The 23,858-nt window shown below is 32.0% G+C and overlaps 5 protein-coding genes across 7 annotated transcripts; 1 reads left to right on the forward strand and 4 right to left on the reverse strand.

Annotated features, from left to right (window-relative positions):
• Positions 1 to 804: 804 nt before the first annotated feature.
• On the forward strand, positions 805 to 2,653 carry LOC145031086 (uncharacterized). Its single transcript, XM_078979565.1, has 5 exons — positions 805 to 911; positions 1,052 to 1,144; positions 1,228 to 1,304; positions 1,625 to 1,847; positions 2,016 to 2,653. Exons 1-5 carry the CDS (start codon positions 909 to 911, stop codon positions 2,487 to 2,489), a joined length of 870 nt encoding a protein of 289 aa, XP_078835691.1. The 5' UTR covers positions 805 to 908; the 3' UTR covers positions 2,490 to 2,653.
• A 2,380-nt stretch (positions 2,654 to 5,033) lies between these two features.
• On the reverse strand, positions 5,034 to 10,837 carry SMG7 (Telomerase activating protein Est1). 3 transcript variants are annotated; one of them, XM_078979566.1, is made up of 8 exons: positions 10,603 to 10,837; positions 9,650 to 9,761; positions 8,945 to 9,544; positions 8,742 to 8,864; positions 8,364 to 8,596; positions 5,813 to 7,432; positions 5,570 to 5,708; positions 5,034 to 5,467 (listed from the first exon to the last, which is right to left on the reverse strand). In XM_078979566.1, the coding sequence occupies exons 2-6, from the start codon at positions 9,716 to 9,718 to the stop codon at positions 5,833 to 5,835; spliced, it is 2,625 nt and encodes an 874-aa protein (XP_078835692.1). In that variant the 5' UTR covers positions 9,719 to 9,761; positions 10,603 to 10,837; the 3' UTR covers positions 5,034 to 5,467; positions 5,570 to 5,708; positions 5,813 to 5,832. The 3 variants fall into 3 exon arrangements, with proteins under 3 accessions (XP_078835692.1, XP_078835693.1, XP_078835694.1); XM_078979567.1 differs by having other exon boundaries at positions 5,034 to 5,485; XM_078979568.1 differs by lacking the exon at positions 10,603 to 10,837 and adding an exon at positions 10,411 to 10,429.
• Positions 9,757 to 12,026, reverse strand: LOC145029820 (uncharacterized). The gene is made up of 3 exons (XM_078978275.1): positions 11,945 to 12,026; positions 11,327 to 11,872; positions 9,757 to 9,854 (listed from the first exon to the last, which is right to left on the reverse strand). The coding sequence occupies exons 1-3, from the start codon at positions 12,024 to 12,026 to the stop codon at positions 9,757 to 9,759; spliced, it is 726 nt and encodes a 241-aa protein (XP_078834401.1).
• Positions 12,023 to 13,939, reverse strand: LOC145029821 (uncharacterized). Its single transcript, XM_078978277.1, has 4 exons — positions 13,597 to 13,939; positions 13,401 to 13,517; positions 12,935 to 13,213; positions 12,023 to 12,804 (listed from the first exon to the last, which is right to left on the reverse strand). Exons 1-4 carry the CDS (start codon positions 13,937 to 13,939, stop codon positions 12,023 to 12,025), a joined length of 1,521 nt encoding a protein of 506 aa, XP_078834403.1.
• A 6,266-nt stretch (positions 13,940 to 20,205) lies between these two features.
• LOC145029822 (replication protein A 70 kDa DNA-binding subunit B-like) lies at positions 20,206 to 22,786 on the reverse strand. Its single transcript, XM_078978278.1, has 11 exons — positions 22,634 to 22,786; positions 22,270 to 22,540; positions 22,040 to 22,133; positions 21,834 to 21,961; positions 21,676 to 21,760; positions 21,458 to 21,593; positions 21,148 to 21,359; positions 20,937 to 21,057; positions 20,683 to 20,848; positions 20,518 to 20,582; positions 20,206 to 20,433 (listed from the first exon to the last, which is right to left on the reverse strand). Exons 1-11 carry the CDS (start codon positions 22,784 to 22,786, stop codon positions 20,206 to 20,208), a joined length of 1,659 nt encoding a protein of 552 aa, XP_078834404.1.
• Between the last annotated feature and the right edge of the window lie 1,072 nt (positions 22,787 to 23,858).

The following is a 23,858-nucleotide window of genomic DNA, read 5'->3' on the forward strand; positions in this document are numbered from 1 at the left end:
TTCATACTTGAATCTAGTTGAAATTATCAATTTTTCTGATTTGTGCTCACCAACCCCAAAACCCCAAGAGTTTCATCAATAACAAACGATAATATGAAAAATATCCAACTGAAATCATAAAACAACAAACTAATAATCGAGCACAAAAAAAAAACTCAATCAAAACTAAAAGCAGCAAAAAATACTATTTACCTGAATCGAGAGGGGAAGTATCAGATAAGAGAGAGCGAGAAAGGGTATGAAGCTTGATCGGCGCTGAAGACAGGCGGATGTCAGCGTTGGCGAGAGGCGGAGGCCGACGGATCTGCTTCAGATGGTGGCTTCGGAGTGGTGATAGGGAGGAACTGCGTCAAGAAGCTTGTGTGGAAGAACGAAGGGAGAACAATAGACGAAGAGATGCGTTCTTTTTTATCAGGGCACATCGGTCTTTTTTTTGGGTCGGCTACTTTTAAAACATGGACTGGGTAAGTAGATGGGTCAGTAAATGTTGACCAAATCAGCCCATTTTCGTCTTTTATCAAACAGGCTGACTGGATCAAATCAGTCAAAAAGTGTTGACCGGACCCGGTCAGCTCAATATCAAACAAAGCCTACGTTTGTTTAAAGAAAAATTGGATCAGAGATTTAAGCACTTGTACCAAAAAAAACAAAAAAAAAACATTCCAAGTTACCCATTGACATTAATAAATAGTTACTAATTATTTGGAAAAAAAAGGTCTTTAACATTTTATTTGGTTGGACCTAACAATTTTCATCATAAATTATAATGAAAACTAGATAACTTCGTTTTAAATTTTTCGAATCGACCATCTGTTGATCCTGGTCTATTCCACCAAATTGCTCGACCTTGGATGATTTTTGCTAAATTTGTATGATTTTCCAAATTTATTGGAACGTACACTACGACTATGGTAAAGGGAAATCTTTTTAAATTTCCCCAGGGCATTGAAAACATACGGACTGACCCTGATCATATACATGCGGTATTGCCGGTACTGCATCCCACTTTTGTGACTCCGTCCTCCCTAAAATCACTCTATTTTCCTGCCAGGCAGAAGCTTCAAATTTGGTGACTGCTGTCATCATGCCGAACCTTTCCAGTGCATCCAAAACCCCCATTTCTTCATCGAACTATAATAAATCAGTAGGTTTACGCTACGCATCTATTTGTTAACAAATTCATATGAAAATCTTTGGTTTCTAATGAACTTTTAATGATCTTTGCAGGTTCTTTTGCACAAATGGTGGCTAATAAAGGTTGAAAGTGAGTCAAAATTGGGCGTCGGAGGCTACGTTAACAGAGAGTAATGATTTATTTCATACTAAACTCTTATAAATTTCAAAATTTTCAGTTTACCTCTAATGATCAAGTAGAAAACAAAACCCCTATTCAAGTTTAGGGTTTATACTTGTACAGGAACTTTAAATTCTTTACTTTCCTCTTATACTGCAATTCTACAGTTTGATCCGACTTTGAGGTTAAAGGGTCAGATTAAAGGAAAACAAGGGTAAATCTAGAACACAAAAAGGATGACCTAAGTTCTTTTATTGATCTCAAATTAGGGTTAGATTTTCAAAATTACAAGTGGATTCTAACGGAATTGGAATTGAAAATTCAAATTAGGACATTAGGATCACGTGGAATGCGACTTTTGGGGTCAGCATCAGGTGGCAAAAGGTGCAACAACAGCAACAACAACCTCAACACGGAATCCAAAGTTTTTTATTCTGCAGCAATTAGCAAGAGGCTTGATAACAACACTCTTGAAACAGTAGATGGATTCACAATCACCATTATTGGTTCCATACATAGCTCACGCACCCTATCTTATGGATTCTCACCTCAGGTATCAATGAAAGTACTAATATATCGTGCATTTAACCAAATTTTAAATTGTACTCAAATTACATTCTTATATTTGTGTAACATAGCATCATGCTTACAAATTTTCACCTTCTGTTACGACTTTGTGCTGTCATTTATAATATTATTAACGCATTGTACTTTGAAACAGGTTTGTGATCATTTCCTTTCAGGATTTCCATTTAACTGGGAAGGGTACTTTGGTAATTTTTCCCATGAAAAATGTGAAAGATCGTTGCCCTTATCGTTCGATGATCTCCCGGTAACTCGGGCACGCGATATATTAATGTCAACTGCCCGAGAATCCGAAGCTTGTGCTTTTACAAGTATGATTCTTAAAGACATCCTGAAACAAACAGAACTTGATCATAAACAAGATTGTAGTTCTTTGAAGATAATGGAAGAAGATTGTGGAAATTCTAGAGAAACAGAAGCTGCCCGTGTTTCATCTCGGGCAGAAACTTTGCCCGGGTCTTCTTGTGATACTTTTTGTAGCCTTTCAGATATTAAAGGTGAGAAATGTAACAAAACTAGAGTGATGGGAAGTAAATGGATGCCATTGAGAACACATGATGGATATCCTCTAAGATCCAAGAGATTAAAGAAAAGCAACGAGACTGATTGATCTTTGATCAAATGGTTGTGTATTAGTTTATATGTTGAAGAACAAGAACCGATAAGTAGATTTTTTTTTTTTATGTTTTTTTAAATGTGTTGATCATGTAGTGGCCTATTGGGTATGAATATGATTATGAATGATTGAATTATTCAACTTGAATATACTTATTACAATTTACAACAATCTCTAATGTTATTATGGTACTTACTATTTTTCTTTTTAGGAGTTTGTATCGACTAGTGGTAGCGTTGATAAAAAGAAACTTGAGAAATAGACTCTATTTGAAAGAAAAAAATATATATATTCGGAAAAAGATAAATAGAAAATTTAAGAAATGAAGCTACTTAAAACAACACTTTTACGTCATATTGCGGGCTTCTAAACAAGAGAAAATGTCATGTATATAAGAAAATAATAACAAAAAAATAGAAGTAGATTATTGTAATCGAAAGAAATGAAAGTAGAAAGCTATAATATACAAATAAATAAATAATTTTACTCATTGTGTGGCCAATTCGGCAATTCCTTTACTATTTTTTTAACACGCCAATTCATTTACTATTGCATGTGAAGTTTAGTAATTCGAGGGCTTTTTTTTTGAGCTTTGAGCTTAAAATATGTTTGGAAGAACCCAAAAAATGTACATTCATATGTTTGTGCATTATAGCATCATGGTTTTATTTCTTTTTATTACATCATTATACTTTCATTTTTTAATAGTTAATTGAACATTGTACTTTTATTTTATTTTTCTTACTATAGAACTTAAAGTTGCTTTGTATTTGGATTACAATGACATTGTCACATTGCCTTAGAAGGTAGATTCTTTGAAGTACATCTGGTCACGATGTACCGATATCAACTATATATATATATATATATATATATATATATATATATATATATATATATATATATATATATATATATATATATATATATATATATATATATATATATATGTAAAGGTTCAAATGAGAACCAAAAAAGGGTTAAGAACCTCTAATTTTAGATGTTTATAAAGGGTTTAGGGTTTAGGGTGTTTATAAAGGGTTTAGGGTTTAGGGTTACCCTAAACCCTTTATAAACATCTAAAGTTAGAGGTTCTTACGGTTCTTAACCTTTTTTGGTTTTCATTTGAACCACTTCCTATATATATATATATATATATATATATATATATATATATATATATATATATATATAGAGAGAGAGAGAGAGAGAGAGAGAGAGAGAGAGAGAAAGAGAGAGAGAGAGAGAGAGAGAGAGAGAGGGGTTCATTTGAGACAACCTAATTTTGTGAGACCGTGAGACGCAATCATAATCACTCATTTGGTAGATAAAAAAAACAAACATTTTTAAAATGCAAAATAATTGACACAATATGTACATTGTCCTCCAAAGAAAGGATTACATTGTCCTCACAAATTCGATAAAGACACTTTGGAGGACAATGTAATCCTGTCTTATTCGAATTTGTGAGGTTTAAGTTAGAAGTAGGTAATGAATGCGGATGATGAAACAGTAAATACAGTCTGATGATAACACATCTAGTGAAAGAAACATCAACAACAAAGAAGACGCAAGTACAAAATGGAAGAAAATTAGACCACATTTTGGTGAAAGGTATTCTTCAGCTAAGGAGTTCGAAGTTTTGTTTAACAATTTTTTAAGTTACTAATAGATTCCTTCTAATGTTTGTTAAATCTGATGCAAATAGGATTCTAGTTAGTAGGTATATTATGTGGTTTATTCGTTATACAATCTGCAGACTTTAAAAAACAATTTTTTTTTTTTGCATACTTTTGGTCAATATTAATCACTCATTTGGTAGATAAAAAAACAAACATTTTTAAAATGCAAAATAATTGATACAATATGTACATTGTCCTCCAAAGAAAGGATTACATTGTCCTCACAAATTCGATAAAGACACTTTGGAGGACAATGTAATCCTATCTTATTCGAATTTGTGAGGTTTAAGTTAGAAGTAGGTAATGAATGCGGATGATGAAACAGTAAATATGATAACACATCAAGTGAAAGAAACATCAACAACAAAGAAGACGCAAGTACAAAATGGAAGAAAATTAGACCACATTTTGGTGAAAGGTATTTTTCAGCTAAGGAGTTCGAAGTTTTGTTTAACAATTTTTTAAATTACCAATAGATTTCTTATAAGGTTTGTTAAATCTGATGCAAATAGGATTCTAGTTAGTAGGTATATTATGTGGTTTATTCGTTATACAATCTGCAGACTTTAAAAAACAATTTTTTTTTTTTCATACTTTTGGTCAATATTAAAACAAACACCTTAATCATTATCATACGACGACAGAAAAATCAACGCACAAAAATCAAAGAAATAAAACCATTACAGAAAACAGTAACAAGAAACAAACTTAAGTATTAAATTGTTGCACGAAAACAATAAAAGTGAAAAGCGTAGAAAAAGACAATTTTATCATATAAAGTTACGGAAATAGAAAAAGATGATCGCTTTTATTATATAAAATAACCGGGACCCTCAAAAAAATTAGTAGACAACAATTACTAAGCAAATAAAAATTTATTGAGCAACAAACATCATGTGAAATTGTAGTAGTTTGTTCAAAATCCAACAAAAACAAAAGCAAAAACATACCTCTCTCATGTATCAATAAAAAACAAAAACCAAAAAAAAAACAAGATTATTTCTAACATACAGAGAAGCATCAGGGCGAATGGCAGAAGTTGAATATAACAAACATTTATATGTATGATTTATTATAATATGCTTCCATTGTGATGTTCCACCATTTTGATTTTCATCTCCAGAGATAAGCCAAAGCCACAAGTGACATTTATACAGATTTTAGGCAGATACGGATATGGATATGCTGACATGGACCACATCCCTCCCCAACCCAAATAACCACAAATGTAGAACTCAACAGTACCAGGTTGTTTCCGACTCCACTGGGAAAGCCACTCACAGACAGTCTCTGTAAATAAGATAAAACCTTAAAAACATATTAATAATAACAACCCAAATGACCCTATTAACAATTTAAGTGATAGAATTAGTAAGAAGAGTTGATGCTCACTTTTTTGGCTGCAAGCATGCCGAGATTGCCAGCACCACCACACTCCAAAAGTAAAATTTAAGAAAATTGATTTGGTTTAAGTTGGAGTGTGTAACTTCATGTCATGATCAAATGCCACATCAGAACAATCACGAATGACCTTCACACAACACATTACAGAAGAACAAACTTCATACAAAAATACAAGGGTAAAGAACGTAAAAACTTCAAAGTACAAGGGTCAAAAAATATATATATATATACCATGCACTGCCTCAGAGAAATCACACAAACTGATTGCCTTTCCATATAGACTGCCCCCCTTGTTGGTCCAATCGGGGAAGGGGAACATACTGCTGTTGAAGAAGTGTTTCGCGGTGGTCCGTGGTGGTTTCCGGCCAGTTTTGCTGCCTTGCACCTTCAAACTGAACTTGAACTTGTTTCCCGGGAAATGGAAAACTAGAAGTAGAAGTAGTAGCAACGGATTCATTCATATTCATATAGTGGGGTTGTACCCCTGCCTTCATTGATGATTGCAACTGATACCCATCCAACCAGCTATAATCATCATTCACAGGATTTTGATTCTGATTCTGTCCCACTCCCACTTGCTTATTACTATTAGGTCTCACAGAGCTAAATCCAGGTGGGGGTCCAAGATGTCTAACGGGTCGACCCGTAGAAACTTTCAAAGAGCTAGTCGGCATATTTGGGAATGTGTTTCGACCCACAATGTAAGGATCTGGTCCAGAAGGAGGGATGATATCGTAATTTACACTGTTTTCACGTATACCCATAACCTGCTGGATTGGAAGGGCAGGATTTGAAGTCTGCATTCCGGGTTGACCCACATGCCCGTTTTCCATTAAGCTTAAACCTTTAAACCCGCCCGAAAGGGCAGCTTGTCGGCTGCCCGGCCACATCGGGGACTGATGATATGGCTGCCCGACTGCATTGTACACCGAAACCGGAACCGCAAACTGAGAAGTAGTAGTAATAGTAGTACCCGAATCTTTACTTTGCACGTTCTCAACCTCCTCTCGAGTGGTTCCTTTTACCAGGGGTATTTCCGTCCGATTATCAACCAAATTTGGCCGAAAAACAATCACTTCATCCTCCTCATCACTTTCCACAGGTGCAGGTGCCTCCTCTTTAATCACCCCGTTTGATTTGCTTTCATGTTTCTGTGTTTCAATGCCAATAACAAACTTTTTCATGTTGGGGTCAAACCTGACCTTTTTCCGGTCAACTGTAATCCGGTCAGCAATAACTTTCCCAGCAGCTAGAAGCCTCTTGACACGAGCCGCTTTATCACCCGAAACAGAATGCTTCCTTGAAAAATCCAAAAAAGTTTGGGCAGATTGAAGGGGCAAAAATCCTCTGGTTTCAAAATCCTCCCACAATGCAGGCTGATAATCATTTTCCCTCTCTTCATACCTTGTCATCATATCATTATTGATTTCAGCAGAGAGAAGTTTATTGAAGAAAGATATGCAGTGGGTCCAAAAGTCATCAGTTTCAGTAATAACATCGGGTCGAGAAGCGAGATATTCCATGGAAATTAGGATTCCGGGAAGTAAGAAGCTTGAGGAAGGATTGGTCAACTGTAGGCATCTTTTCAGGAGTTGACCGATTAGATTGTGAAATGTGATGAGGGCGTTTTTGAGGAGAAGTGTGTTTTGGACAATGTCTGCGTATGTTTGACCTTCGGGTCCTCCTTTTACGTTGTTGACTGTGAATATAAGTATGGTGACAAGTATTACGATGAAAAGGGCGTTTTCGGAATTATCTGTGCCAAAATTTGGCTCGTCTTCTGCTCCGGAAGAAAGAAGGGTTTGTAAAGTGTTGGTGACTAGAGAGAGGATTTCTTCAAATGTCTCCAAGCTGAAATAATATTTCATGTGATTAGTGAATGGAATGAAATCACAGAGTAATGGAATTGGAAAGGTGATGGAATCAGTCATTACATTCCATTATCATGTTTTGTAAGCATATAGGATAAGAATTGTTTTTTATATTATATCTAAATACAATGTATATAGCAAAAAATCTTAACAAAGTATTTGTTTCACCACAAATTAGATGAATAAAATGAGTTCTACTGCAATTATTCATTCAATTCCATGATAGAGTAATATATATATATATATATATATATATATATATATATATATATATATATATATATATATAAACCTAAAGTAAGGAGTAAAAATTTAGAAATGGAAGGAATCACATTCCTCCAAAACTGGTTCATTCCATTCCATTCCATTAGACAAAACAAACAGGTTTTTCCAATGCCGATGGAATGAATTTCTTTCCCTGATTTAATCATACCAAACACTACTTAATAGAATAAAAAAAAAAAAAAAAAAAAGGAAATGGAATGAGTGATTACATTCTATTATCAGATCTGGCTATCTTGTAGGAATGGAATTAATTTCATATAGATTTTAATGCCATTTGTATAGTTTTAACCCCTACTCTATACATTATTTAACTTTAGTTAATGTTGTTTATTTACCAAATGAAAAATTAAACAGAGAAAAAGCTCATTAAAACCCAAATAAAAAATGAATAAAATAGCGATTTTTTGAAAAAAAATTGTAGGTTAATTAAAACCATTAAACAAAAACTAAATAATAAACATGGATTATATATTGCATTTTTTTTATGATGTAAAGAAAAAAAAAATTCATTCGGTCAAACAACAGAAAGTTCTTTTTATTCCAAATTTCCAATGGAATGAATGATTCCATTCCATTCTGAATTCCATCATACCAAACATTACACCACTGTCTAAGAACATACATACCTTGTGCGTGTGAAAAGAATGCCATTCAATCGAACAAAGCGAACACGAAAAGCTTTAAACACTTGGCGAATTTCAGTTGCTTTTTCCACATCAGGGGTAGTATCGGTAATTGGCTCCTTTGATCGGACACCTGGCTCCCCTTTCCCTCTTCCTCTGCCTCTTGTCCTAACAGATGATTCCTTCACAGAAGAAGCTTTTGAATCAACATGCAACTGACTATAACTTTGCCGATTCTGCATGTAAAATAATTGTAAACATAACAAACAACACAAGACATAATGTTGCGAATATGAACAAGTTTTTTATTTTGTTTATTTCCTCTGAAGCCATTTTTGAACAAAATCAAAATCTTTATTTATTTTTGAGAATGCATAATACCTTCTCAAAGGCTACTATCAAGTTATCCCTTGCAGTGGAGAAGGGATTTTCAGCTGCCAGACTTCGGAAATAACGGTATACAGCCATCAATTCATCTCCTGAATAAGTAGCCAATATAGCAAGCTGCAAAACATAAAAAATATATATATATAATTATATAAATAAACGTACAACTTAATTAAATTAAATATTTAATGATTAACCTGATGATGTGGATTCCCACTAGATGGCCAAAGAGAAGCTGCTTGCAAATAGTAACTTGAAGCAGCTGCATAATCACGACTTTTTGATTCACCTTCCCCATAAAGCCCTTTATAGCGTGCAAGATCACCAAGGTATATCAAACAACGATGGCAGGATATCAAACCCTTTTTAACTTCATTAAATTTCTTTCCATCTTTCTCCTTCACATTATGGTTCTCGGGTTCAGGGTAGAATTGTCCAATTGGGAGTCCATATTTGGCCCGAATCTTTAAAATTAGATCATGGTAAAAACCAGTAGCTTCTGAGAGGAAAGTTTTGAATTGCAGACGTATTTTTGAAGCTCGGTCAGGTCGGGCAGCCCCCCCTGCCCTAGATGTGGTTGAATCTGTAGCAGATGCAGCATTGTAATGAGCCCTGAATTCCTCAATCCTTCTGTAATGTAACTGCCATAGAGCAAATTCAATACTGTGCTTCTCAGAAAAGCTATGGTCTTCAAGTATTATTGTTTCAAAATTTTCACGCATTTGTTGCCAAGCATTTGGATCTGATGGCACTCTTGCTTGAGCTGACTTTCGGCGCTTATTTTCCAACTCAATGTTCTAAGATGCAAAGAAAGCAAGTGAGCATTTGAATACATGAATTACATGTTGAATAGAAACAAAAAAAAAGTAATTGTAACAATCAAAGATCATAGTAATGCTTACTTTGTCAAAAAGACGTTGGGCAAGGTCATGTGATGAAGAAGCAACTGCTTTATCCATCTTCACAATCATAACCTATCAGAACATGCTTGAGGTGGAAGAAATTGTGTTCAACCTGTCAAGACAGATGTATTCATTTCATCATAACAGCCATGAAAGAAAATATCATATGCATAGAGATAAGTAGCCAATATCATCACTTTTCTACCTATAAAAGTTCAACCCCTTAAAGGAAAAAAGTACTAAACTAGTAACCATTAACATAGAATAAGGTCAACACAATTTATCACCTACTCCACAAAGCAGAACATGAGAACAAGCATCAAACTTGCCTCCTCAAAGTCATCCGAAAAGAGCATAAGAGCAAGATAAAAATAGCCCAACAACCCTGTGTCTTAAGAACAAACTGACAGATTCCATTAAGAGAAATAAACCCCTCATTACAAAAGTTTTTGCTAAGTCAACCATTGATTATCCACCCCTATTAGTTTACAACTTCTTTTCAATCAAAAAGGCCATGAATATCAATTTGATAGTCGAGACTTCTAATAGTCTAACAAAGACTTCAATATATAAACAAGATCGATGGAAAACTTGTAGCTCTAAAGTACTCGTTGACTCCAATCAAAAGTGCAACTCTTTCGGAAAGATGATAGGAACAGAAAAAGAATTTCTCGCCTATGTGTGGTTTTCCATGATGAAAAAGAAATTGCTAAATAGAAAATCATAATCGATGAACATTAAACAACCCCTTCTATGCTCACCGTCATAATAACCATCGTTCCTTTGCCTAATATACATAAAAGTAGTCGCACCTTATCGTTAAATACACCTCAAAACAACTGAAGTTGATATTTAAAGTCATAATAGAGAGAATCGATACCTTAATTAGCTAGAAATAAAAAACAAATATGATTTTACTAAAAATTATACAAGAAAACAAACATTAAACTTACCGATACAATCAACCAGATCTGATAGAGATTTTTCGTGACTGCGAATCAATGTAACATGCAAATTCTTCGTCTCGAATTCACCGACAGAAACACAGAGAAAGTGGGAATAAATCTAGGGTTTGGGTCAATGAGAATTGGATTGCACATTTTGACGATGTTGTGTGAATCGCGATAACAAATTCAATCGGTCGTCTGGGGCTGGGCTAGGTTAGACTGCGCGTTTACCCAACACCATAATAATATCCTAACGCCCCCCTCTTTCTTTATTATTTTATATTACTAGGTTATAACCCGTGTACGGGAAAGAAATTTAAAAATAATTCAATAAAATTAATGTTTAGTTATTGAGCAATGTTTTGTCTGTAATTTCATAGTGATATAATGATTGATTGAAATTATGAAATGATAATGGCTTGAATATGAAATCAGCAATTTGTATTTGTATATATGTTAGAAAGTTATCATTTTGTATAATGCAATATAAATTTAAATAAAACATAAACATAAATTCATATAAATAATAAAGTTGTACAAAGTTTTTATAAATTTCTAAAAACTTCTTTATACACGATATTGGATGTTTTATTTGATAGTCTACCATGGTTATCTAAAATTAACAATTTTAATCCCTCTCTACTTTGAACTCTAGATAAAGCAACATACAATTGACCGTGTGTAAAAACAAGATCCTTGAGAAACAATCCAACCTTCGAAAAAGACTGACCTTGGCTCTTGTTAATTGTCATTGCAAAACATACAGCCAATGGAAATTGCCTTCTTTGGAATTTGAACGGGATCTTGTTTTCAGTAGGAGTTAAAGACATTCTTGGAATAAAAGTCCGGTTTCCAATATTACTTCCAGATATGATAACTGCCTCGATAACTTGTTTGCCCAAAGATATGACTTGTAGTCTAGTGCCATTGCATAAGCCATTTTTCTGATCAATGTTTCTCAATAACATAACTGGAACACCGACTTTTAAAATGAGATTATGGTTTGGCATACCTGAGATTTTAAGACCATTTAAAACATTAGGTGGGTATAAATTTGAATCAAACTGATCATTGACAAACTCAGATTGGCAGAGGCTATCTGAACTTAAATATTCTTTTTGCTCTCCTGGAATCAGTTTTAGCAACTGGTCATTTATTTCTTGGACAACTTCATTCTTGGGAGCAAGTATTGCTCTTTCTTGAAAATAACCCGCAATGTTGAAGTTTTGAAGAATGGAAGGATATACAAAATTGATTAATGAACCAATAGGATCACCTGGATCATTAATGAGAATGTCTTATGGAATATCAACAATTGCTTCACCATCATTCGGACCACCAAGATTACCTTCTCCTATGTCCAAAAGCCAGTTTGAAAAACCCGTTATTCGATGAACAGTAGATGAATCACTTCCAACAGTTAACCTCATGTTTTTGTTAATTTATGGACTTTGCACTGTTGCCATAAATACGAAGAGCTTAAAGAAGCATTGACAATGTTTTGTCTACTGCCACCCGGAACAACAGGTAGAATTTGTCTGAAATCACCTCCAAAAACAACCACTTTCCCTCCGAATGGAATATTTGAGTTTGTAGGATCGACAAATCTTAATATATCCTTCAAAGTTCGATCTAAAGCTTCAAATGCATGCTTGTGTACCATGGGTGCTTCATCCCAAATGATCAATGAGGTTTTTCTTACTAAACTCGTAAGATCACTCTTTGGATTTATTCTACAAAAAGAATCCTCGGTAAGATTTATGGGAATACTAAACCGAGAGTGTGTTGTCCTACCTCCAATCAATAATAATGAAGCAATCCCACTTGAAGCAACATTTAAAACAATCTTTCCTTGGGATCTAATTGCTGCAGAAATTGTCTTCCATAGAAATGTCTTACCCGTTCCACCATAACCATAAATAAAGAATACACCTCCCTTATTAGTTTTAACCTTATCCATTATATCAAGAAAAATGTTGCGTTGCTCGTCGATTAATGAAACAAAGAGGCGATCAAACTCATTCTTCAAATTTGGTATGTCATAATCTAGCTCCTCGGCTATCAAACGATCGTTTGAAGATGAAACCAAATCAGCATCTGGGTAAGGCATCCTTCTATAGTTCTTGAGACTGGATTTGTTTCGGAGTAAAATTTGTTCTATCTCAAACAAAGTCAAGTTTTTAAGTTGATCTTCGTTTAGTGATAAACCTGTACGAACAATACTATATTAATTACAACGTACTAAAAAAGAGATTAAGTTGGACGTAAAATGTAATTGAGTGCATATTGGAAATTTATATGATACAGTTTTAATAATAATGGAATAAAAATATAATACCTGGAGACTTTAATCTGTTTTGTTGAGTATAAAGAATTCCATCTGACAGGTATTCCCATGTGTTTTCCCACACAATCTCTGGTTTACACAAACTGCCGGACAATAACATTGTAGCAAATAAGAAACGTAGATAAAAACCAGATCCAGAAACACTTGCTTCCTTAATTGCTTCGATGTATTCTTTGTCATCATCCAAAAGGCCCAGATTAGAGCATGCATCTTTAAAAGAAGAACATATTTCCCTATTGACTGTGCGAATTTCTTCGAAGGATTTTGGACCTTTCACTTTATTTAAAAGAATTCTTAAAAAAATATGCTTCGCCAAGCTTAGGTGAAACTGAGTGAATTCTACCAATAGAATATCCAACTTTCCTTGGCTTCCAAATTTGAAGTTTAGGTTTCCAAACAAACTTTGTAGGAAATTCAACATATGTAAGTTTTCGTGCGTCTTTATTGATTTAATTACACTTCATCCAAGATGTGAACATTGAAGAAGCAACTGAAGGTCGGTCAAGAACATCTTCAATATCATCGTCTGCCTCATATACAACTTGTTGTTGACCAGGAAGATGAAAAAGGTAGTCTAATCACAGCAGGATACCTATAATGAACATCATATTTAAAAATTCGCCATGATGCTTCACATGCAGATATATATCTACAATCATAGTACTCTTTTATTTCATCCACTGCATCATTGTTATCAAAATCATTATTGCTTGGCTCCATAGCAACAGTCGCTCTATCAAGACCCTTGTTTATATATTTAAATAAATACTTTATAGAAGATCCATGATTGCACCATTCAACATTAATGTGTGCCTGATATCTTTTCAACAGATATTTGTTGTATGGAACAACATTTCTGTTATCTAACCGAACACCAGATTTTTCAACAAAATTCCCATCATTTCTTCTCCTATATAAGGGAAAACCATCTGAATCAACTGAAGTATGATTACAGAATTGCTTTGGAAATTTTTTAGAACACTTTCTGTCCACCATGCATGGGCAATTCAAATTTTCAGCTCCACATGGACCGTAAATCATGAACTCCCTGACATGTGAATATAATTATGGATCTTCTTCGATATTTGGAATCTCAGCATAAATAATGGGATCGATATATTCAACTGTAGGAAGCTTGTAGTCAGAATGCATAAACAAACATATATGACTATGAGGCAGACCTCGTTTTTGAAATTCAATTATATAAACCACTGCATGTGAAAAATATACACATAAGATACAAGTTACAAAGTAAAGAAGGTATATATATATATATATATATATATATATATATATATATATATATATATTAAAGTATAATTTTGAAATACCTGCTTGAATCTTGCCAAAAATTTCATTTTCACTTAAATCTTTAATAAATGCATCCAACTTTATCTTAAATAACCTACATAATATATCCGGTCTATCTTCTGGATGAAGGGAAGTGTCCTTAAGAAACCTTTGAACTTCTGGCCATTTTGGATTACACGTAAAGGTTATGAAAAAATCCGGATATCCAAACCATTTACATAGCGACATGGCATCCAAATAGTTTTGCATCATATAACGTGCACCACCGGTAAATGAAGAAGGTAAGATCACATGCTACCCAATGTTCGAAATATCTGTATTCCCACTTGCTTGGTGATTACGCAGATTCTCATAAGACTCACATCTAAGAATTTTTTGTTGCTTACGTATGAAAAATAATCGCTCACTTTCAATCATGGTGTAACCATCAACCAAAAATTGTTGGAACAACCTTTTTGCATTGAGAAGAAGTGAGAACGAATGATCTCTATCTAGAATTCTGTAAGCGAAAAATTCTCTCATTGTACAGGTCGGGCGCTTGCTGTTACTTGAAGATGTAATTCCTCTATGAAGGATGTCAACTCTGTAACCATCATCGCCATATGGAAATAGTAATGGATACTGAAGATCAAGGTAAGAAGGATGTAATTCACTGATACGCTTTAGTAATCCTGATGAGGTTTCAACAATGAGGTCTCTTTTTTCAATTGAATCATAAATGTCACCGACAATTAAAGCGGCTACCTCAGAAGAAGTTGGTAAGTTATACGTCCTTCCATCGTGTTCTCTTTTTCCGATTAATCTTAACTTCAAATTAGCACCGGGGTTTTCATGAAGACTGTCTCTTACCATCCTATAAGACTTGACCAACGCATTGTTTGAATCTAACATAACTTTCAAAAATTCTATAATCTGGAGATCATATGATCTTGAAGTTGATGTAGAAGCGCTTGTTGGTCCACTGAAAATATTATAATAAATTATTTAATGTTAATAAAAAAAATTAAATTAACTGAAATGATTTTTTAGAAGAAGATTATAAAAATATACCCAATACTTGTCGATCTATTTGAAATCTCGTTCTCCGTATCATATATGTATAACTGACAGAATTTTGGTCTTGATCCACTTGTAGGTAAAAGACTTCTCATACTATGATAATTTTGACCGCTAACTCTGAATACATATGGTGTGTTGCCTGTGTTGATGGATGAATCAACTTTGCCTCCCATCGATGTAAATGAAACATTGAATTGTAACGTCGAATGTTCTTCATGAAGTGTTTGCTTTTAGAATCGATGGAACGATAAAGATTTTTGTAAGATGATTGTGCTTCTTTTAAGGGTGGTAGCTCAACTTTTCCGTAGCCACAACATAAGGAATAAGACATATTTCCTTTTTTTTGCCCTCTAAGCGATTCATCTACCCATAATTTTGCATGACAAATCTGACATATAACAATCTCGTCTCCATGATCTAAGTAATCTATTGAATGAAAAAAAAAATTAAAAAAAAAATTATTAAAAATAGATTATTAAATAAATTTAAATAACATTAAAAGTATTAGAATTATGATCACCTTTTGATATACCGTGAAATTTATCTTCGACAATATGATCATCATTACGTTCTTCATCTAATGTCAAGTCAAACACAGGTATAGATGATATATCTAGAGTATTCCTTTTTAATTGATGCTTTCCTCTTGGTAACTTAATTGATGAAGAATTCTGGACAATTGTGGAACGACTACCAGATGTCGTGGGATTAACAAACATTGAATTATGTTTGTTGATAGATATTGGTGTTTGAAGGTTATTATTGAATATGTAATTGCCTGATAAAATAAAAATACAAATTACAACGTTAGCAATTGTTATGATTTATATAAATGTAAAGCATATATTTTTAAATTTATGTATTTACAAATGTGTACCGTTTGAAATGTTAGAAAATGGAGTTCTAACATTTATATTGGGTGAAGAAGAATTATGAATTGTTGTGGAACGATTGGTGGATGTCGAGCCAATGCCAAACACAGAGTTATGTTTATTAATATATAGTGGTGTTTGAACTTCATTGTTAAAAATATAGTTGCCTGATAATATTAAAATACAAATTAAAACGTTAGAAATTGATATTAGTTATATAAATCGAAACATATATTTTTGAATTTGTGTATATAGAAATCCGTACCATTTGAAGTTTGTTGATGTACATATGATTTGGCAGAGTTTATATTTTCTTTATCTAAGCTAACGTGTGTATAGTTATTTGTAGATATTAATCTATCACGATGATTGTAGACATCTATTATATAATTAGAAAAATGGTTAGTAATAATAAAAAAATATTAATTATTATAAACAGTAAATAAATTATAAAATAAACGAATATAAATACCGTTATTTGACATGTAAGAAGCGTGTGTAATATACGAATTTTGATGGCTTGATGTGTTTGGTAGTATTTTGGATTTTCTATTATCCAAATATAATTTTCTAATTTTTCTCCTCTCTTTAGCGTTTGTAGATTCTGTAGTATTATTTGAACCTGTAAAATAGTATAAAACAACTTAAAGACATTTTTTATATTAAGTTTAAATATAAATAAAAACATATTATAATTATAAATGCAAAATAAAGCAAGAAGATTACCGTATTGGCTAAAATTAATAGCATATCTGACAGGTGTATGGTGAGATGATGATATAGTAAAACATTTTTTGGATTTTCTGTTATCCAAATATAATTTTCTCTTTTTTCTTCTCTCTCTAGCGTCCGTTGCATTCATGTTCTTGTTTGATATAGAATAAAAATAAAAAAGTACAGTGAAAAACAAAATTAATAATTTGATAGATGATGTTACAAGGATTGGTAGGTTATATAATTTGCATAAACTTCATTTGACGAATTGAATACTAACCAAATAGAAAATAAATGATATTTCTAAATCATAAAATTATATAATAAAATTTACTTATTTTTTGTTGAGCATAATACATAAAATGACAATTTAAATAGTTTATGCCAATTTAAATTATAATTTAATAAATACCACATATCAATATAATTTTTTAGTTGATTATTAAAATTATAGTTGTTTTAATAATAAATTGAGATACATAGCAATACAAATTATTTAAATATTATTGATATAAAAAATTATAAAAAAAATATTATTTGAAGGATTAACATAAGTAATAACCCCCATTTCTCCCACGTACAAGAAAATCAATTAGTAATAACCCCCCTTTGTCACTTTTGTTGTAATAGAAAAGAAGACCTAGAAAAATCGGCACTTGAAATTGATATCTTCGCAATCAAGATTAACGTCTCCAACACGTTCATTTTAGAAAGATATCAAACTTTGTCCATTGCTATCGATGAAGGCAGATAGGAATATATAATCATTGAATCAAATTGAACGGGGTAGTTATACCGATGTTACAATTGAAGATACGAAGTGAATAGGGTTTGAAGATGTGAAAACTGAAGGTAAGATATAAAATTTTCTTAATGATATTTGTTTTAACATAACATAGATTGGTTGGAAGATATTATACCTGATTATGATTTGCAGAAAATTGATTTTTCTGAAGAAGTTATCGAAAAATGAAATGGTATGAGGAGTAATTCGAAATACTTCAAGGGTGGAGACATAATCAGGTAACTTTCAATTTTGCTGAAATTATGGTTTTCATACTTTGTACGTAATAGTTTGAAATTTTGAATTTTGAATTTGCTATATATTAGGGTTAAATTTGTGCATGTGATTAATATTAGCAAATAATTTATTAATTGAATTTTATATACCTTCCGAGATTAGATCGGGAGTTTTATAATGATTAGCTAGATTAGCTAGATATCAGGGTTAAATATGTGTAAAATGAAGCGATCAATTTCATATTAGTTCCTAGTGAGTAGTTTGAAATTACAGCCCTAAAGCAATTATAAAAAAAAAAAACATTGTTTTTCACTCTAAAAATTTGACTGATTTTAAACAACCGGTTAAATCTTCAACCGAGGGTATTTTGAAGACAATCAGATATAAAGGGTAAAATTGTCCAATCTCAGAGATAAAGGGTAAATAATGTTGTAAAGCTTAATCTTATATAACATTCGACTTATTTAACTTTTATATCCACAATACATTCAAATTACTTTTATATCTAATTTAAATCGTAATGTTGAAAAGAAGTAATGGCAGATTTGTAAAACTTTTAAGATTTTGCTGGAAAGTAAAACATATCACATTTGCAGAAACGCACACACATTTACACTTGCAGAAACAATATTTTATAGTAAAATTCAGGTTTACATATAGAAAGTATATTGTATAATCACCAAAACAGTATTTTATACTAAAAGTCACACACACACACACACATTCACACTTGCAGAAACGCATACAACCAGATACATATAAGATTAACATGTATATATTTTTTGGGCTGTTGACATTTTTGCTCCTAGTTCCCTTAATGAGTGTTGGTCTCCGGTTGTTTTTGTTTTGGTTGGTCTGATTTGGTCTAATTTACTCGAGTTTTTTTAATGATAGTTATAATTACATTAATACCCCATCGTCTTAATTAAGGAATTGCAGTATAGGAATATTAACACAAACACACAAATTATAACAATGTGCTTTGAAAATACATTGCTATAACTGGTAAAAATCGTTTTTTTTTTCTTCCAAAAATTAGAAAAAAAAACTTGTTTTTCTTATTAAGCCATTATTGTAAAGTACGTTAACCAAAACACATAAATTATAGTCCCTGATCTATATAGTATATGTTGATATCATTTAGTAAAAATAACCAAATATATCCAAAAGTTAAGCAAATAGAATTAATTTTTCATTTTTAATATTAAAACGATAAATATATTAGTATGCAGTAAGACATTTTCTACCAAGAATGAAAAAGCATAAATTATTTAACCTTTATATCCACAATACATTCAAATTACTTTTATATCTAATTTAAATCGTAATGTTGAAAAGAAGTAAGGGCAGAATTGTAAATTTTTTAAGATTTTGCTGGAAAATAAAACATATCACATTTGCAGTAACGTACACACACATTCACACTTGTAGAAACAGTATTTTATACTAAAAGTCAGATTTACATATAAAAAGTATGTTGTATAATCACCAAAACAGTATTTTATACTAAAAGTCTCTCACACACACACACACTCACATTCACACTTGCAAAAATGCATACAACCCTTAATGAGTGTTGGTCTCTGGTTGTTTTTGTTTTGGTTGGTCTGATTTGGTCTAATTTACTCGAGTTTTTTTAATGATAATTATAATTACATTAATACCCCTCCTCTTAATTAAGGAATTGTAGTATAGGAATATTAACACAAACACACAAATTATAACAATGTGCTTTGAAAATACATTGCTATAACTGGTAAAAATCAATTTTTTCCCCAAAAATTAGAAAAAAAACTTGTTTTTCTTATTAAGGCATTATAGTAAAGTACGTTAACCAAAACACACAAATTGTAGCAATGATTGTTGAAAGTACATTAAAACAAACACATAAATTATAGTCTCTGAACTATATAGTATATGTTGATATCATTTTGTAAAAATAACCAAATATATGCAAAAGTTAAGCAAATAGAATTAATTTTTCATTTTTAATATTAAAATGATAAATATATTAGTATGCAGTAAGACATTTTCTACCAAGAATGGAAAAGCATAAATAAAACCACAAATATATGAAAAAATTAATTCATAACATGCTATAACAATATAGCATAACAAACCATTTAAAAAGAAAATAATGGAAAAGTTTTAACCTTAAAAAACAGAATGATTGAAACATCAAACCAAGAGAGTTAAAAAAAGAAGCATGGCAAAAAAAAAACCCTTAAAATTGTTCATGAAAATTCAAAATGGACATTGTCTTCAAAATCAACACCAAATCAAATTCAGCCACTTTTTTCCAACTTTATCTCCAACAACTTTTTCCTTGGACCATCTAGGGACACTTTTGGAGTTTTTGAAGATGATAAGTTTTCATTAATGTCCAAATCAAAGACTTCTTCAAGATTTCGTTTCAAAACCGGTGTTGTGTTCAAAAAATTCATTGGGCTTGTTACTGAGTTCTTGTCAACAGTGGAAGGAGTTATGTTGTCATCTGTCCCAGAAATTGCATCCTAAAGAAATTAATTTTACAACATTGTTATTTACACCCAACAATTATTTTACAACATATTTATGTAAGCTAACATGTATGTAACCTTTAAATGCCTGTTATCTTGAGATTCGAATTCGCCGGAACAAACGTCCAAAGAGTCTGTTCGGTCTGCATAAGACATAAAATAACAAAAAGATTGATTTAGAAATACTATAAGTATGTATAGTTAACAACAAAAAACAATAATTAGTAATTTAATTCAGTAAACTTTTTTCAAGTTGTTCAATTAAATCAACATTATCACTGATTCTAGAAATACCATATTGATTGGTTTTTTTCAACACATTGAAATCCGTAATAGAAATCTTGAATGTCAATTTCAAACCTTTCAATGCATTAATCTCCCCCGGATAGAAATCAATATTGTCCCCGATCTTCATTGAATAATAATGTAAATATAAGTTTTGGTTAAACTGAACATATATACAATATGAAACGATCATATAATAATTTTCAAACGACCTCTGTTGCTTTTTTAAACAACTCTTTGGCTGATGTCTTCAATAAATACCTTCCTTCTTTTTCAAACATTGTCAATGTAATAGTCTCGGTATTATTTTGCACACGTATAAGGATCATAAATCTAAAAAAAAAGGTACAAAATATAAAAAATATTATTAATATATATGGATTAAGAAACGTTTTTGTATGAATATAGTTTATAGGTAAGAACCTCGGTACAACGAAAGTTGTTTTTTTTTTTGTGCAATTTTGGTTACGACATTCATAAGAAGTTGGTTTTGCATTTGATTGATGAAAATCAATACCGTCATCTGCCCCATTATCCAGAAAGGCCCTGTAACTGCAGTTTGTACACGCGGGATAGCACCATTTCTCATTCTGCAAGATTCCCTTTATAGAGCCAACTATAACGAAGTGGGTTTTCTGCATAAATGATGATTAATTATAACATTTATTATTTTTAAAACATACAAAAAAATATATATATAAATATACAAGTTACAAAAAGTTCAAATAAATACCGAAAGGGGTTCAAAAATCTCAGCAATAGTCTTCAGCTTAGTTTTAACTATGAAATCATCTAATTCAGAAAGTTGTTTAGATTCAATGACTGAAATCGTATTCGAAAACGAATCAGGATGATCATCCCCGTCTAAACTGTAAGTTACAAAAAGAAATAACTTTTAGTTTTCTTGTAATGAACTTTTGTATAATTAAAACGTACATGGAAATGTGTTACCTTTTTTTGAAAAGATTAATGTCATCGATACCAGAGTTAATGAATAGCTTTGAAGATGTAAAGTAGGTGTTAACACTCGGACGATCTATAACAAAGATAATAATATTGAGTTTAATAATAAAAAATGATAAAGTGTGCTAATAATAAAAAAAATATACCTCTCCAAACAGTAATCTTTGCAAACTGAATTATAACAACGACACGTTGATTTGGTGGATTGTTATCTATGTAATCTTGCATCTTGTACGCATAATCACCCCACAAATTTACATGGACTTGCAAACCACTGAAAATTCAATTTTTTTTTTAAAAGTAATGTTTTAACTTAATATATAATACAAATGTAAAGATATCAACAACAAACCTTTCATCTTGGATGTGAATGGTTAGTCTGTGTCTCGACCTATCAGGATTATCCTTCATCATCTCAGTAATAGCAACGACCAATCCAATAACATCTGTAAAAGTCAAAAAAATAAAGATGTGAAGAGTTGTTTGAAATTTAAAGATATAATATATAATATATAGCAGATAAACATAACTAAGAGTACTTAAATTTATTGTTTATGATTAAAATAACAAATATTAACTAACCAACGGATAAATCTTCAGGATGTTGCAACGACAGTACAGTTTGATAGTCAACAAATGAAAATCCAAATATAGATCCAGAAAATTCTGCACATTCTTTGACAACAATTTGTTGGACAAATGTTAGTTTCTGATCTTGAGGAGTTATTTTGAAACTGTCGGGCTTTTGTGATGCAAAACTTGGACTTGTGATATAAAAAGCTGACCCATCCTTAAATATATTTTTGAATCGATAAAGAAATTTTTTCCAAACAGTAGCTTGAATCTTGGTCCCCTATAAAAAAAAGTAATATATGATGAACTATATAAGTAATTGTAATTAGATGTGTCTTTGTAAAAAATCATTAATATGTAGAGTGTAAGATACCTGTTCATCAAGTAAAATTAATTCAATGGACCAAATGTCATCCTTGTTATTGAATGACATATGTTTCCACAAGTTGATGACACAAACTTTTAGAGTCAAATCGTCCCTTAGCACATCCACATCAGCAATCAAAGTGATATTGGGAGTAGCCATTTAACTGAAAAAACACAAAATTATATAAATTAGATGAAAAATATATGTAAATTCAAAGACCTGACTAAATAATTATGTAGAAGTTGGAAACAATTTCCTTTTGTAGAGAAATCAGCCCATCATATAATAAACAGATTGCAAACCAAGGGCAAAATGGTCCGATATTATGTAGAAGCTGCATATTGAGCCCCCCCCCCCTTTTTTTTGGGGGGGGGGGGGGTGGGGGGGACTTGGGACATATTTCTGGTTGTAACTTTGCATTGCAGATCAATCCAAATTAGTTAACGGAAATAAATTGTTTTTCTGCACTTATATGTTCTGTAGACAATAAATACAAGTAAGATATTGTAAAATTGAAAAGCTTATTCTTAATTAAGAAAAGTTAAAAGATATAATTTCCAAATAAGATATAAAGGGTAAAATTGTCCAATCTCAGATATAAAGGGTAAATAATGTTGTAAAGCTTATTCTGTGACAATCGTCAATCTTGAGTCAAGTCAAGTCATCAAGTCAAGACCGGTCAACTCGATTAAACCTTGTGTATTAGGGTTTGTGTTATGTTCATACTGTATAACTTGCTATATTAATGGGAAAACATCACTTGAGAAAAGTCTTGTGTTAAAAATTTCCTAAACCCTAGTTCTGATCAATGAACTAGACCAATAAAACAATGTTGCATACTCATCGGGAGTGTGTAAGATCCTTAAACAAGGCTTAATAGGGTTCACGAACCATGCATTTCGATGCCGGACACTCACAACTATCCCACATGGAACCTCTCTCAATCGTTTCCACACTATCTCTCTCGATGTCAAATCTCTCCCAAATCACTCTAAGTATGTGAAAACTCTCGCAAATACCTCTTTGTATGAGAAATCTCTCCAAGAATGTCAAATCTCTCCCAAATCTCTCCAAGTATACGAAATCTCTCTTAAATATCTCTTTGTATTAGAAATCTCTCCAAGAATGTCAAATCTCTCCCAAACCCCTCTAAGTATGTGAAAACTCTCGCAAATACCTCTTTGTATGAGAAATCTCTCCAAGAATATCAAATCTCTCCCAAATCTCTCCA

Source organism: Lactuca saligna, chromosome 2 (assembly GCF_052625555.1).
Source record: "Lactuca saligna cultivar CGN05327 chromosome 2, ASM5262555v1, whole genome shotgun sequence".
Classification (NCBI taxonomy): Eukaryota; Viridiplantae; Streptophyta; class Magnoliopsida; order Asterales; family Asteraceae; genus Lactuca; species Lactuca saligna.